Source organism: Sporobolomyces salmoneus (assembly GCF_050403485.1).
Source record: "Sporobolomyces salmoneus JCM6883 DNA, S_salmoneus_JCM6883_v1_ctg1, whole genome shotgun sequence".
NCBI classification, from domain to species: Eukaryota; Fungi; Basidiomycota; class Microbotryomycetes; order Sporidiobolales; family Sporidiobolaceae; genus Sporobolomyces; species Sporobolomyces salmoneus.
In genome coordinates, this window is record NW_027481162.1 from 478,626 (window position 1) to 492,837 (window position 14,212).

The following is a 14,212-nucleotide window of genomic DNA, read 5'->3' on the forward strand; positions in this document are numbered from 1 at the left end:
AACAGCTCGTTCCTGCAGAGATGATGTTCAATCGACAATTACTCTTCTCTCTCCTACCTTTCGTCTCGGGTCTACCAACGTCGACAGAGAATCTCCAGTCTCGTGCGACATCTCTCGAACAGTACATCGACTCGGAAAATGCAATTTCGTTCACGAATGCTTTCAAGAACATTGGTGAAGCGTGAGTCTTGCTGCCATTCTCAGGAAGGTCGTCGACGACTGACGTGAATCTATGCTATGTAGAGTTGGAGCGAAGCCTGGAATCATTGCTGCGAGTCCGTCGACGTCGTGAGTTTTCTTTTTCTCTTTCGACGTTTTTCTCTCCTTTCTTCGACTGACGTATGAATCAAATGATGTTCGCAGAGATCCCGACTACCGTGAGTGCTACAACCAAGCCTTCTCCTCCTTCTCCTTTCGCCGTCGACTCTCCCGCTGCACTCGGGAGCACTGTTTCCTCTCGCTTTCTCGCATCTTCTTGCCTTTCCCGAGGAGCTGACCGCTGCCGTATTTTTGCGACAGTCTATACCTGGACTCGTGACAGTGCCTTGACTACTCACGGTCTCCTCGAAGTCGCGAACGACGGAGCTCAAACTGAACAAGTGCTCGAATTCGTCAACGACTACATCACGGCGCAAGACAATCTTCAACAGCTTTCGAATCCTTCTGGCTCGTTCTCCGACCTTTCAGGGCTCGGCGAACCCAAATTTGAGATCAACGAAACGGCATTCACCGGCCCTTGGGGGAGACCTCAGCGAGATGGACCTGCCCTTCGAGCTCGTGCTCTCATGAAATATGTCGATCTTTTCAACTCGACGATCTCCTCTGCGCAAAGGACGACCATCACGAATCTGATCCAGAACGACCTCGACTATGTCGTCAAGTACTGGAACGCTCCTACGTTTGACCTATGGGAGGAAGTGCAAGGAAACTCGTTCTTCACCGATCTTTCTTCGTTCCACGCTCTCGCGATCGGATCCCAATACTTCAAGTCTCTCAACGAGACTCGCGCCGCCACTTACTTCAACGAGTCCAAAAGCGTTCGGTGCTATGCGGATACCTCGTACTGGGGCGCAGGAGCCAACGAAAATGTGAGCAATCTCTGTTCTCCCTTTCGCAGTCCGTGCTCACGAGACTTTGTTCATTGACAGGCTTACTCTTCGAACATCAACAACAACAATAACCGATCAGGGCTCGACGCCAACTCCATCATCGCCGCTCAACTATACCCTACGTCTCCTTCTGCGTCCTATTCTTCCGACCCTTGCTCGACCGAGTTCTTCTCTCCCTGCTCGGATCGAATGCTCGCTAGCACCTATGCCGTCGTCGAATCGTTCCGCGGTGTATACCCGATCAACTCTGCTCGAGAAGCTAAGGGATCAAAGGCGCTCGCGATCGGTCGTTACACTGAAGACGTCTAGTGAGCCTCTTTCTGTCTTGAACCTCGACACGAATCAGATGACTGACTAGCTTGAACAGCTACGATGGAAACCCTTGGCATCTTACGACTCTCGCTCCCGCCGAACAACTCCATCGCGCGAACAGCATTTGGAACCAATTCGGAGAGATCAACGTTACTTCGACTTCGCTTCCTTTCTTCCAGTCTCTCCTTTCGAACGCTACGGTTGGAACATACAAGAAGGGAGATGGCAAATTCGAGCAAGTCGTGGATGCCGTTTCGAAATATGCCGATGGATTGTGAGTTGGATTTCTCTTCCTCTTGTCTTTCCTCCTCTTCTCTCAATCTCTCGCTCCTTCCTTATTCTGAGCTCTTACTGACGGTCTCTCTCTCTCGATACAGTATCTCGATCGTTCAGGAATACACTCCCTCGAACGGTTCTCTCTGGGAACAGTTCAACAAGACTACCGGTGAATCGACGAGTGCTCGTGATCTAACCTGGTATGTCCTGCCTCTTGCTCATTCTGTGATGTATGTAGCAGGAAACTCAAGCTCGTCTCGCTCGAATAGGTCCTATGTCGCCTTCTTGACGACAACTCATGCTCGTTCTCTTCAGTCGAACGCGACCGCTCCAACCGGTACCCCGATTTACTCGGCTGCTGACTTGAACTGCTCCGCGACCGTTACTGGAGTACCTGTCAGTTTCAAGGTTCTCAAGACCACGATCTACGGAGAAGTGAGCTCGACCTCTTCTGTCGCCAGGTTTCGAGTATCTCTCGCTGACCGTCTCACTCGCTAACTAGAACATCTATCTAGCCGGATCAGCCCCTGCTCTCGGAGGATGGGATCTCAGCAAAGCGATTCCCTTGAACGCAAACTCCTACACCTCCGAGAACCCGCGCTGGCAAACTTCGGCTCCTGTCAGGTTGCCCGCTGATACCAGTTTCGAATACAAAGTGAGTTTGGATCGACTTCAGCAGCAGCGTGCGTAGATCACTGATTCTAAAGTTTTCTTACCTCACGGAAAATAGTACGTTCTCAAAGGGATTGATGGTAAATACACTTATGAGAACGGGAACAACAGGTACACGAATCCCTTGCTCGCTTCAGAACGACTTTCGTGCTGATCGAATGCTCGTCCTTGCGAAATAGACAATACACGACTCCTGAATCTGGATCTCCTACGCTCTCCGATACTTGGCAGAACTAAGGATCTGTCAACTTCGTCGTGGTGACGAAGCAGCCGCGTGGAGGGAAAGGTTGTATGGACACGGAAAGAAAGGAAGAAAGAGTTTCGGAGTTTCTCGCAGTTTTCACTATTCTTCTGGCAGCGAATTGACGCAATAACGAATAAAGTAGTACCCCAGTCCGCCAGACTTCGCAAATCTTCGACTGACGGGAGTAATCTGCGTGTCTGCTCGTCGCTTCTGGCCCGAGACTCTCGAGTTCAAGCGCACTTCTCGTCGTCACTAATTGCGTTGGCAGCTCTCGAGCAACAACTGAGACTCGGTCGACCCAAAGTCTACATACGAATGCATGTGCAGATGACTCGTTGCGAATTACAGCAAGACCTCATCCTCGAAAGCTCCTTTTTTGCTCTTCGTCTTTTCCTTCATGACCAACTTTCCATACTTCTTATCCTCTTCCTTCCTCCTGTTGAACCTCTCGGTCTTCTTCGCACGACTGTAGTGATTTCCTCCGAGATCTAATTGACCAATCGCGATTTCTAGAGGTGCACCTTCTTGCAAGGTGATGGGTTTGAGAGGTGATTGAGGTAGCCTGCGACGGGAGGGAGCGAGAGAAAGGGAAGATAGGGTGGGAGTGAAAGTCGTTCGAAGGGCGGTCGAAGCAGTGTTATCGAGTTCACCTGAGAACGACAAATCGAAGAGTTAACGTCTGCTAGAACGGGAACTCGAGCCCGAAAAGTCGCTCACCTGGAGTCGAAGTAGGTACTTCTTCCTTTGGCCACGGTAATTCCCTCCATCCTTTATCGGCATCTCCTTCAGTTCCTCCCAATTGAGGTACCAAAGCATAACGTTTCCAATTGAACCTCCTCAACCTCCTGTCCCAACTAACCGGCCCCTTTCTCACTCTCGTCGCCGTGTATTCTTCCGCTCCATCTCGAATTTGGAGACGGAGGTTCGAGAGATGGAAAGGTCGAGGAATCGTATAAGTCGCTTGAGCGTCTCCTCCCGTGTAACTCGGTTCGAGGGATTGTCCAGGGTATTCATTGAATTGACGTTTCTTGACCTAACCTCATCATCTCGAGGTCAGTCCCGCGCACATCCGGAAGAGGGAGAGGAGGAACACAACGGAGAAATGAGGTTCTTTCAAATAGACTTTGTTCGTCTCCCGATCGACTCGTTCAACCGTTCCAACCCTGTTCTTGAGTTCACCATCCCCTCTAACGAGCTTGACGCGATCCCCGGGAGCGACATGCCAAAAAGGAATTCGATCTTTAACTTGAACGAAGTCGGGCGAAGGGCGGAAGTGAGATGGGATGGGCATGGCGAATTTACCTCCTTTCGTTGGTGGGGGCTTCAAGTGCGTCAGGGTACGCTGTAACGAGCGTCCGAGGTCTCGAGGCATGATGAAGATTTAGGAAGAGCTGGGGAGCGGTTCGGAAGGGATGTTCGGGTGTTCCGCTTGGATAGTGAGAATTCAGAAGTTCCCTTAGACTCTCTGATGTCGTAGCGAGAGTCGTCGGTTGATGGAGTGGAACGAACCGACGACTTCTCGCGAATTTCTTGTTTTCGACTCTTTCCCATCAACGCGACATTCGATCCCTCTCGATAGGCGGCTATGACCAAGCTATACTTGTGCGCTTGCGCTACGGGTCCTCTCGAAAGTTTCCGACTAGCGGAACTCGAGTCCATCGCGAACCTTTTCGACATTCCTTATTCGTTCCCTCAAGGCACTCCAGATGAATCCGTGAGTTTCTCCAAGCTATTGTATGTTGAGTATGAGCTGATGCTTTGCGCTGCACGTCACCAGAGACCTTATATGGTGGTAGAACTGCCTGGAGATAAAGAAGCGAAACTTCTCTCAACTCGACTCGTTTCGGTTAAGCACATCTGGGAGCTATGGGCACAGGGAGCTACGTACGACGAAGTGCATGCGACCGCGCAGTCGGAACAAGCGAAAGCTTTATGGGTACGTTCTTCTCATCCGTTTCATTCCCGTTTTCCAATCGAATTTCGCAGGCTGACTGATCCATACGCTCATCTGCCAGGGTCCCTTCGCACAAGATCGACAATGTACCTGGAAGTTCGTCGTCGCAGGTCACAACCGTACAATCCCCTTATCGATCCAAATCAAAACTATCGAATCTTTCGCCTACATGGCCTTTCCGGGAGACATCAAACTCAAGAACCCTCAACTCGAGATCGGAGTGTTTGAAGAATACGAGTTTGATGGAATGAGAGGGAAGAGAATGTTGGAAATGAGAGAACAGTTGGGAGTGAGCGATGTGAAGGGAAAGAAGAAGGAACGGGATGAGGAAGTTTGGGATGGAGAACGAGATGTCGAGAAGCTGAGAGGTGTCTGGGTTGGGAGAAAAGTAAGCCTACCATTCACCTAATCCTTCTGGGTGGCAGTGAGCTGACTACAACGGATTCACGGTATAGATCAGCGATTGTCAAAGATCATTGATCGACTACTTTGATCTCAAGAAGAGAAAGTATATCGGAACTACGTCGATGGAAGCTGAAGCATCTCTCCTCATGGCGAATCAAGCTCAAGCTTCTCCCGGGAAATGGATCTACGATCCCTTCGGTCAGACGTGATCTCGTTCTCCCCTTCCAGTATCCTGACTGACGCCTATCTCGTTATAGCTGGTACCGGGTCAATGTTGCTGACTGCTGCTGGATTCGGTGCGATGACGTTCGGAAGCGATATCGATGGAAGACAAATGAGAGGGAAAAGTAAAGCTCCTTGGCTCGCTGGACGTCAGATAGCTTGAACTGACTCCTCATCTCGCTCTGCCGAGTAGAGACGAATATCAAGGACTCTGCGGCTCAGTACGGAGTGACGGATCGAATAGTCGACTGTTCTTCGTTCGATATGACCGTGAGTTGGGACGCTTCTCCCCCTCACTCGATAATGTTCGCTGATCTCGATCGATTTCCTCTAGCAACATCCTTTCCGGACAGGAGAGCTCTTTGACGCTATCGTGACAGACCGTGAGTCCACTTCTATTACCTCGCACGGAAACCATCACGACTGAGACTTTCCTCTCCGTATGCAGCCCCTTATGGTGTCCGAGCAGGTGCGAAACGATTAGGGAGAGAAGAAGGTGCTCGGCCGGTGTTACCTACGATCGTTCCAGGTCGAGAGAAAGAAGGATTTCATCATCAGCGAGTCTTTACTCTCTTCTTCTCTCGCCTGAAGGAGAAGCTAACTCGAGCTTTCACGTGTAGATTCGACGACTATGTACCGCCTTCAGTCGGATGGCCTATGGAAGAAGTCATCACGACCCTAATCACTTTCTCTCTCTACCTCCTCAAACCCGGCGGACGACTCGTCTTCTTTCTCCCGACGAACGAATCCGAATATTCCGATATCGACGTCCCTGAAGTTCCCGGTCTGAGATTGATCAGTAACACGAGTCAATCGTTTGGGAAATGGGCTCGAAGGTTGATCACGATGGAGAAAGTTTCGGAATCTCGACAGGGATGGGAACAGGTTATCGAAGGATTGGATCGAGGAGTCGAGAGGGAGGGAATGACGAGTCGATGGACGGAGGAAGAGAGGAAGAGGAGGGAAGAGAAGAAACCCGGTCATGCTGACTTCAGGGAGAGGTATTACGAAGGATTCGGAACGACGAAGAGGCAGGTGCAGGAGGAGATGGAGAAACTCAACTTGAGTAGCGTCGGAGAAGCGAGGTAATTCGAGCCTACGGAATTTCCTTCTTCTCTTTCGTCTCCTCGTGACTCGCCCTCCACGAATCAATTCGTCGAGGCCCCGGCTTTATTGTCTGAGGAGGAACCTACTCAATGCTCCGAGCGTACCTTCTGGCAGGGTCCCCTTGCACTCGGTTCGTCGGATCGACCACGTTCTTTCACCTCTCTCCCTCTCTCCTTGTCTTCCCCCTGCTCGCACTCCGTCATAATGGCTCTACGTCGGCGAAAAGGGCAAGACTTCTCGTTCGAGGACCTACGCACAGCAATCGAAGACGCGCACGAGGCATTGATCGCCCGGAACCAAGGTCAGTCGAAGGTAACTACGAAGTTCGGCACGACTTTCGACATCGACGATTGGGCAACCTATTTCCGAGGACTCTTCAATGGCAAGGAATCTTGGTGGAACGGACTGACGATCAATGTGAGGAGAATTTGGGTAAACCGATTAGAGGACGGAGCGCGGCACAGACTTTCAACCGATATCTACTCCTGCGATTTTGTGAGTACAGCTACCGTACGATTGGGATTGGCAGTTTGATTCAAGCTCGGGACTCATCTCAAACCCTTTTTTCTATAGCCCTCTGAAACTCGCTGCAAAGGACTCAATGCTGGTCCGGTACAAGGCGCGGACGAATGGCTAGAGAACGTCATTGTGAGTCGCTCATTACCATGTGTCTTTCGAGCTGAACTGAAACCTGAAACCCATCGCGTGACTTAGGCGAGTGACCTCAAAATCCTTTCGATTGACCGTCTTGAGAACGTCACTGCTACTACGCTCGATGCTTTGCACTGTTGTAAACTGAGTAGTTCTCTCTAATCTCTATCAGCGATGTCGAAGTGAACAAAGTGAAGAAGAAAGAGAGAACTATCAGCAACGGAGAGATATTCAACAAGAGATAAAAAGCGCGGCAGTCCCACACAAAATCAAGGGGAAAGCGTGAGTCACTAGATATAGAGAGAGTATAACGAATCGGAGTAAGAACGACAACTAGACAGACCAGAAGCCAATCACGAGAGAAGCACGAGCATCGAACGAAGAACGAACGATGAGATCGCGTTCAGCTCGGATCTATTCTCCAACACTCCCACTGATCCAGCTGCTAAGCGATACCATTCCTAATCCTTGTCGATGTTTGGCGAAGAGAGTTTTACCGAGACCTTTCGTAAGAGCGTCGGCAGTCATTTCCTCCGTTCGACAATATTCTAACTTGACGTCTCCAATCGAAACCCGTTCTTGAACGAAGAGGGTGATGACGTCGAAGTGCTTCGTACGACCGTGTTGTCCAGGCGATTGAGCGATAGCGATACAAGCTTGATTATCTTCGAAAATCGTCGTTGCCGAAGGTTGATCGATTTCGAGTTCGTAACAGAGTTGTCGAGTAGCGAGGACCTCCTTCGTCGCGTCCGATACGGCGACGAGCTCCGACTCGGTAGTCGAAGTAGCGATGAGGGTTTGTTGCTTACACCTCCAAGCGACGACTCCTCCAGCGATGAGCACGACGAACGCTCCCACCGATCTCCTATTCTCCTGATCATCCGCCCATGACGCATCACTAAACACCTTTAACTCCAACGATCCTTCCTTGAGATAACGAATCCCGTAATCCTTCGTTCCGACGAGGTATCGGAAGATTCGTTTGACGGCTTGCCAATCTTGATCCGTCGGAGCCGAGACAGCTTGAGCCACGCGACGAACGGCGGCGGCGATGTCGGGACGAGTGAGTTGAGCGGCGTACTGAAGAGAACCGACGGCTGACTGATAGAGGGGAACATCGGAGAAGAGAGGAGAAGAAGGGTCGAGGACAAACTTGTCTTCCATCGGAGTCGCAGAGGGAGAGCGAGAGAGAGAGTCGAAGTATCGAGAGAGGATAGAGTCGATGTACTTCTGTTGATGGATGAAGATCCCAGAACCGGTGTGAGCGAACTGTAATGAGAGAAAGGTGGAAACTCGCCCAAGTTTCTTGAGTTTGTAAACCTTTCCGAACGACTCCAACTCCTGCTTGATAATCGAGGCGTCCGAAGCGACGATCAATCCATCGTCGACGTAGAGGAGAACGATAACGAGAGATCCTCCGACGTTCTTGTAGTAAAGACACGTATCCGACTTCGATTGAGAGTACCCGTGTTCGATCATCAACGTGTTGAGCGCTTTCGCCCACTCCCGAGGTGCTTGCTTCGTACCGTACATCGCCTTGATGAGCTTGAGGACTTGACCGGGTTGATGTTTACCGGGGTAACCAGGAGGAATCTTGATGTAGACGTCTTCAGTCATCGTTCCGTTGAGGAAGGCGGTCTCGTAGTCGAACGATTCGATGTTGAATCCATTCGAGGCGGCGTAAGCGATGAGGAACCGAGCGGTGGACATTCGAGAGACGGCGGCGAATGTTTCGTTAAAGTCTATTCCGTATCGTTGTCCGAATCCTTGAGCGACGAGACGAGCCTTGAAGCGAATAACCTTCCCATCTTCGTCCGTCTTAACCGTATAAACCCACGTCGTTCCTAACGCTCGAGCTCCCGCAGGCAGCAACGCGAGTTGTAAAACTCCGTTCTCCTCAAATGCTGACCATTCCTTTTCCTCCGCTTCCCTCCATCTAACCCGATCCTTCGATACCATAGCTTCCTCATGCGTACGAGGGACTTCCGCCTGTACCACTCCTACCATGAGAGCTTCCTCCTCCCAAATTCCTTCCTCCTTCTCCATTCCGTCGATATCGATAACTTGAACGAGTTTGACGTAAACCGGCTCCTCCGACGATACGAACGAGGCGGTCGGAGCACCACGACGACGAGTTCGTGTGCCTTCGATAATGTTCGAGCTGTTGATTTCTTCGAATCTTCCAGGGTTCGGACCAGCTTGAACTTGAACGTACTCGTATCCATCCTTCTTGATCGTTTTCGGCGCATCGGGTTTATCGATCGTATCAGAAGAAGGGGGAGGAAGTTGTTGAGACGGAGTAGGAGTGGAGAAGTCGTCGAGGGAAAGATCGAGCCGAAGCTCTTCGAAACCAAACTCGGCGTCAGCGAAGCGAACATGACGAGAGGTGATTTGTTTACCGTCCTCCAGCCTAACTAAGTAGTTGTATTCTCCATCGTACCCAACAAATATCCCTCTAACAGCCGTATCATCGAGTTTCGAGCGAAGAGAGGAATCGATGTGCGTAAAGCAGGGAGTACCGAAGGGTCGGAGATGTTTGACTGAGGGTTTCTTTCCGAGAGCGACTTCGTAGGCGGTCTTTCCGTTGAAGCGAGGGTGAGGAATTCGGTTGAGATAGAAGGTTGCGGCGGAGAGAGCGAGGGACCAATACGTTTTCGGTAAACCTGATCCTTTCAGCATCGCTTTGACGAGGGAGATGACCGCCCCGTTGAAGCGTTCGACTTGTCCGTTCTGTTCGGGAGTGTAAGCGGCCGTTCGCTCGTACGTGATTCCCGATTCTCGAAGCGTGTCGATGAATTTCGTCGATATGAATTCACCTCCATTGTCAGATCGGACGAACCGAATCTTCTGACCAATCATCCTTTCCGCGTTGTTCTTGAACTCGATCCAGCGTTCGAGTACCTCCTCCGATCGTTTCGAGGAGAGAATAAACGTCCATTTCGCAGTCGAGTACTGATCAACGATAGCGAGGTAGATCCTGTTTCCTTCAAAGTCGGGTTCGTTGACGAAGCCGAGGTCGATGAAGAGTCGATAGAGGGTGTGAGGAGCGTCTGTAGAGATAGCGGAGAAGGGGGAGCGACGAGATTTCGAAAGAAGACAAACTTCACAATCTCGTTTGACGGTGTCGGTAAGCGTAAGTCCTTTGACGGCTTCCGAGCGAGCGAGCGATATGATGGTGTCGAGGGAGATGTGTCCTAATCGACGATGCCAAGCCATGAGCGAAGCGGATCCTGCGTCCCGGGTCGTGGCTGCGAGAGGTCCGAGCGGAACCGGGGTAACGATATTTGCGAGAGCGAGAGAAGGGGATACGTCGAGCTGGTAACACGTTCCAGGGATCGTATTGGCGACGAGATCACCGTCCTTGGTGATGGTCGCGAGCAGGTCCGGTCCGAAGGTAACGGTAGCGCCGTGACTGGCGAGACGTTTGACCGAGAGGAGAGAGGTCGGAGCTCCGGGAAGGTAATACACCTTGTCGAGATCGAGCACGTTCCCGTTCGCGAGCCTGAGCTGAAGGGACCTGTACCCGGGACAGACGTCCGTTCCGACTCCTAGTGCGACCTTGATCGGCGATTTGACGAAATTGAGGAGGTGTTCTTTCCTTCCCGAATAATGACAGTCGGCTCCCGAATCTACAATCCACGTCTCCTCCTCCGGTGTCGACAGCGTACGGAACGCGGTGCCGATAGTGATAACGGAGAGCGAGTAGTGATTCTTCTTCACGACGGTTTTCGCCTCCACCTCCTTTCGAGGCGAGCGACACTTGTGCGAATGATGACCTTTCTTCCCGCAGTTGTAGCACGTATCTTGCCTCTTGTCGCGACTAGGACGACCGGTTCGAGGGTGAGATTGAGCAGCTAGAGCTCCGGGGTTCGGCTTCTTGACGGTAGAAGCGTCGACGTTCGTTTTCCTCCTCTCTCCTTCCTTGAGGATTTGAGCGATAATTGACGTCAATGACGGCTTTGTTTCTCCAGCGACGAGTTCGATCATGGAGACGACGGTTTCCCAGGATTGAGGAAGAGAGTGAAGGAGGTAAACGACGAGGAAGTGATCGGGGATGGGTTCGTTAATCGAGGCCAGCTCGTTAGCGGTGTTGACCATCGTTGAGACGTGCTCTTCCAAGTTGTCTCCGTCCTTGAATCGAGCGGTGACGAGACGAGTGAGAAGTGTGTAGAGGGCGGCCTGACCTTCTTTGCGATGTACTTTCTCGAGAGCGTCCCATGCCTCCTTTGCGAGATCCTTCGAGACGACGTGCACCATCTGAGATTGAGTGATGGCTACCGTGATCGTCATGAACGCTGTCGCATTCCTCTTGTCCCAGGATTGGACTTTCGAATGATCCTCCTCCGAAACCGTTGTTGATCCTCCTCCTGCTTCAGTACTCGGGACGACGACGGCCGGAGTAGGTAGAGGACGAGGCTCGGTACCACTAACGATTCCCCATAGACCCTCGGAGATAAAGTAGAGTTTGAGAGTGAAGGCCCAATTCGAGTAGGTGATGGAGGATCCGAGTTTCGGAAGAGCGGCGGACTTCGACGTATCGTCTGAGAACAGTGAGGTATTCGTAGAGCTCATAACCTGTTGTAAACTGAGTAGTTCTCTCTAATCTCTATCAGCGATGTCGAAGTGAACAAAGTGAAGAAGAAAGAGAGAACTATCAGCAACGGAGAGATATTCAACAAGAGATAAAAAGCGCGGCAGTCCCACACAAAATCAAGGGGAAAGCGTGAGTCACTAGATATAGAGAGAGTATAACGAATCGGAGTAAGAACGACAACTAGACAGACCAGAAGCCAATCACGAGAGAAGCACGAGCATCGAACGAAGAACGAACGATGAGATCGCGTTCAGCTCGGATCTATTCTCCAACATGCACGAGGAAAGTATGAGGATTCTCAGCATTCTGGGCACAAAAGGCCTCGGGCTCCAGAAGCGACGTCGCTATCCTCGTCTCGAAATATTCGTCAAAAACTTCTTCGAACACAGTTCTGATCTCGAGACCGCTCGTCAAGTCGTCGCCTCACTGGGGGCGTGTTACAGTATCTGTCAAATCGCAGGGAAGGGGAAGATTCCGCTTGGTTTGGTGGGAGATCATTACTTGGTGAGCTCACTCAAACTTCCTTCGCTCGCTGATTTGTCTCGAGGCTGATCAAAGTTTCGGAGCTATAGCCAACTACCAAGGTCTTCGCAGGTATTTGGGACGACAACAAGCTGAAAGAGACGAGAAACAACCAAATTCAAGCTAAGAGAGTGCAAGCGGGAAGGTTTCGACCCTCGGTCCGCTCGCGAGGAGACCAAGTAGTGGGTCCTCCGACGAGTCACCTCTCTTTGTGCATGCTGACTCATCGCTTGATACTACAGGTTGTGCTTGATCACGACATGGAGGACGCTCCGACCGTTACGCCCCAGCACAGCCAAGAACTTGAACGTGAACTCACGCCAGAGGAGGCTGTCAAACAGATCGTTGAACGCTACAAGAGGTATCGCGATGAGAGTTACGACACTTCAAGGTCGACGGACGCCCACGCTAGGCTTGAATCTTGCTTGAGGAAGAACTTCGATCAAGAAAAGGTGAAATGGCTGTTAGACTACTTGGTTCACTGCAAGGCAGATGACTTGCCCGCAAGCTGGACTCTCGTGAGTATCTCTCTCAATCTCACGCATTCGCAGCTCGGTAACTCAGCGATTTGGGGAAACAGCCTGGTTTGAGTTCAGAAGGACTTGACGTTTTATGGGAACTCAGCCACAAATCTCGAACCGGAAAGTCTCCCGTCCAGGATCCCGACTTTGATACGTTCAAGCGTTGGCTTTCGGGAAAGGTTAGCCGGCACCCTAGAGTGGTAGACGTCGAGAATTCAGACCGAGGAGTCATTCCTTTCTAACCCATTCTCCTCACCTTTTCCCCTTTCCTCGGTTCAATATCTATCTCTCCATGGACAACACTCAACGCTGTAATACTCACTCTTCTCGTTTTTGAACTTGCGTCAGACCGCGGAGACGAGCCGGAGTCCGTGCGCAAAACCAGAAGGCTCGTTCGCTCTCTCCCTCTCTCTTCCCTTCTTCATCCTTCGACCTTCGCCATGACTTCAAAGGACGACTTGATCACTCTCACCACATCCGATGACCCCCCCGCTGCTATCCAATTCTCCCGCTCTAAGCTCGTAACACATTCTCGCGTTTTTGATGACATGTTTTCCCTCAACCTCAAATCCGACTCAACCGACCCTTCGATCCCCGTTGTAGAAACCGAGAAAGAGCTCAAGTTATTCCTTGGAGTTTTGGACGAGAAGAAACGCGATGAAACGATCCAAACCTTGTCGGAAAAAGACTGGAAAACTCTCGCAAAGTTGGCGGACAAATACCAATGCTGGTCAATCGAGAAGCTGGTCGAGGCGAAAGCGTGGTTTGTTGTTTCCAATACTGTCCTTTGTGTGTTACAGCTAAGTGTTGAGCAACAGGGAAGCTTATGGGAAAGGGGATGCCAGGCTTCCTTTCATGCTTGCGACAACCCTCGGACATCGCGAGCTGATCCAAGCGACTGTAGCGGAAGCAGCTCGATCAAGTAGCTATTTCGACGGCACTGAGGAGCTCTCGCAAGAATGGCGAGCCCGTCTGGTCCGTTCTTCATTTTCTCCTATTTTCGAAGTCTTCTAACTTTTTCTCGGCTCGATGCTCAGGAATCGTATCGTACCGCACAAAAGGCTCACATTCTCGATCTTCTCCAGAGTTCGTTGAAAAAATGCCCGGCCCATGGGAGGAAACGTTGTACCATGCGCGACGAATGTGAAGGAGCAAGTTGCTGGGGTAGCATCGTCGCCGGAGCCTTGTATTTCTTCAACCTCGACCAGTCACAACCCCTTGAGACGAGGCCATCCCTTTCCTCCTTCAGCCTCTGTTCTGCCGCCAAGCAACAATTGGAATCTCACGCGGACAAGCTGGATTCAGACGTAGCGCAATGGCCCGCATTCTCATACTGAGCTGTCAAGTAAGCGGATCGCCCTCATGAGTTCGGTATCTCTGAGCTTATCAATGATGATTGTAGGCAAGAGGGTCAAGAGATGACGGCAGGAGGAAAGCGGTTCAGCGCTCAGCTTGATTTAGCTCTTTTTGCAATCTGTGGATGTTTCACCCTTATGCGCTTTCATCTGCTAGAGTCAACCTTCCGACTCCTAGACGTCAGCTCGCGCGAATCAAGGAGATTGCCATGGGGGAATTCGAGCGAGTCGATGCTGTTTGTGGCCCATACTTTCAGTTCGAGCGAGA

General features: G+C 51.1%; 7 protein-coding genes across 7 annotated transcripts; 5 read left to right on the forward strand and 2 right to left on the reverse strand.

Moving 5' to 3' along the window:
- Window positions 1-20: 20 nt before the first annotated feature.
- Window positions 21-2,606, forward strand: JCM6883_007478 (uncharacterized protein; the record flags this gene model as incomplete). Its single annotated transcript, XM_076628309.1, has 11 exons — window positions 21-181; window positions 244-288; window positions 364-377; window positions 520-1,088; window positions 1,149-1,417; window positions 1,477-1,695; window positions 1,799-1,897; window positions 1,967-2,132; window positions 2,200-2,352; window positions 2,428-2,480; window positions 2,549-2,606. The coding sequence occupies 11 exons, from the start codon at window positions 21-23 to the stop codon at window positions 2,604-2,606; spliced, it is 1,806 nt and encodes a 601-aa protein (XP_076491710.1).
- A 349-nt stretch (window positions 2,607-2,955) lies between these two features.
- Window positions 2,956-3,985, reverse strand: JCM6883_007479 (KOW motif domain-containing protein; the record flags this gene model as incomplete). Its single annotated transcript, XM_076628310.1, has 3 exons — window positions 2,956-3,263; window positions 3,331-3,646; window positions 3,710-3,985. The coding sequence occupies 3 exons, from the start codon at window positions 3,983-3,985 to the stop codon at window positions 2,956-2,958; spliced, it is 900 nt and encodes a 299-aa protein (XP_076491711.1).
- Window positions 3,986-4,198: 213 nt separating this feature from the next.
- TRM11 (tRNA (guanine-N2-)-methyltransferase) lies at window positions 4,199-6,283 on the forward strand (the record flags this gene model as incomplete). Its single annotated transcript, XM_076628311.1, has 9 exons — window positions 4,199-4,327; window positions 4,391-4,549; window positions 4,629-4,955; window positions 5,023-5,170; window positions 5,230-5,319; window positions 5,388-5,464; window positions 5,529-5,577; window positions 5,643-5,751; window positions 5,815-6,283. 9 exons carry the CDS (start codon window positions 4,199-4,201, stop codon window positions 6,281-6,283), a joined length of 1,557 nt encoding a protein of 518 aa, XP_076491712.1.
- A 222-nt stretch (window positions 6,284-6,505) lies between these two features.
- JCM6883_007481 (uncharacterized protein) lies at window positions 6,506-7,114 on the forward strand (the record flags this gene model as incomplete). Its single annotated transcript, XM_076628312.1, has 3 exons — window positions 6,506-6,796; window positions 6,875-6,949; window positions 7,016-7,114. 3 exons carry the CDS (start codon window positions 6,506-6,508, stop codon window positions 7,112-7,114), a joined length of 465 nt encoding a protein of 154 aa, XP_076491713.1.
- Window positions 7,115-7,366: 252 nt separating this feature from the next.
- On the reverse strand, window positions 7,367-11,524 carry JCM6883_007482 (uncharacterized protein; the record flags this gene model as incomplete). Its single annotated transcript, XM_076628313.1, has 1 exon — window positions 7,367-11,524. The coding sequence occupies one exon, from the start codon at window positions 11,522-11,524 to the stop codon at window positions 7,367-7,369; it is 4,158 nt and encodes a 1,385-aa protein (XP_076491714.1).
- Window positions 11,525-11,819: 295 nt separating this feature from the next.
- Window positions 11,820-12,831, forward strand: JCM6883_007483 (uncharacterized protein; the record flags this gene model as incomplete). The annotated part of the gene is made up of 4 exons (XM_076628314.1): window positions 11,820-12,050; window positions 12,119-12,250; window positions 12,311-12,586; window positions 12,649-12,831. The coding sequence occupies 4 exons, from the start codon at window positions 11,820-11,822 to the stop codon at window positions 12,829-12,831; spliced, it is 822 nt and encodes a 273-aa protein (XP_076491715.1).
- A 198-nt stretch (window positions 12,832-13,029) lies between these two features.
- Window positions 13,030-13,926, forward strand: JCM6883_007484 (uncharacterized protein; the record flags this gene model as incomplete). The annotated part of the gene is made up of 3 exons (XM_076628315.1): window positions 13,030-13,352; window positions 13,408-13,564; window positions 13,627-13,926. 3 exons carry the CDS (start codon window positions 13,030-13,032, stop codon window positions 13,924-13,926), a joined length of 780 nt encoding a protein of 259 aa, XP_076491716.1.
- Between the last annotated feature and the right edge of the window lie 286 nt (window positions 13,927-14,212).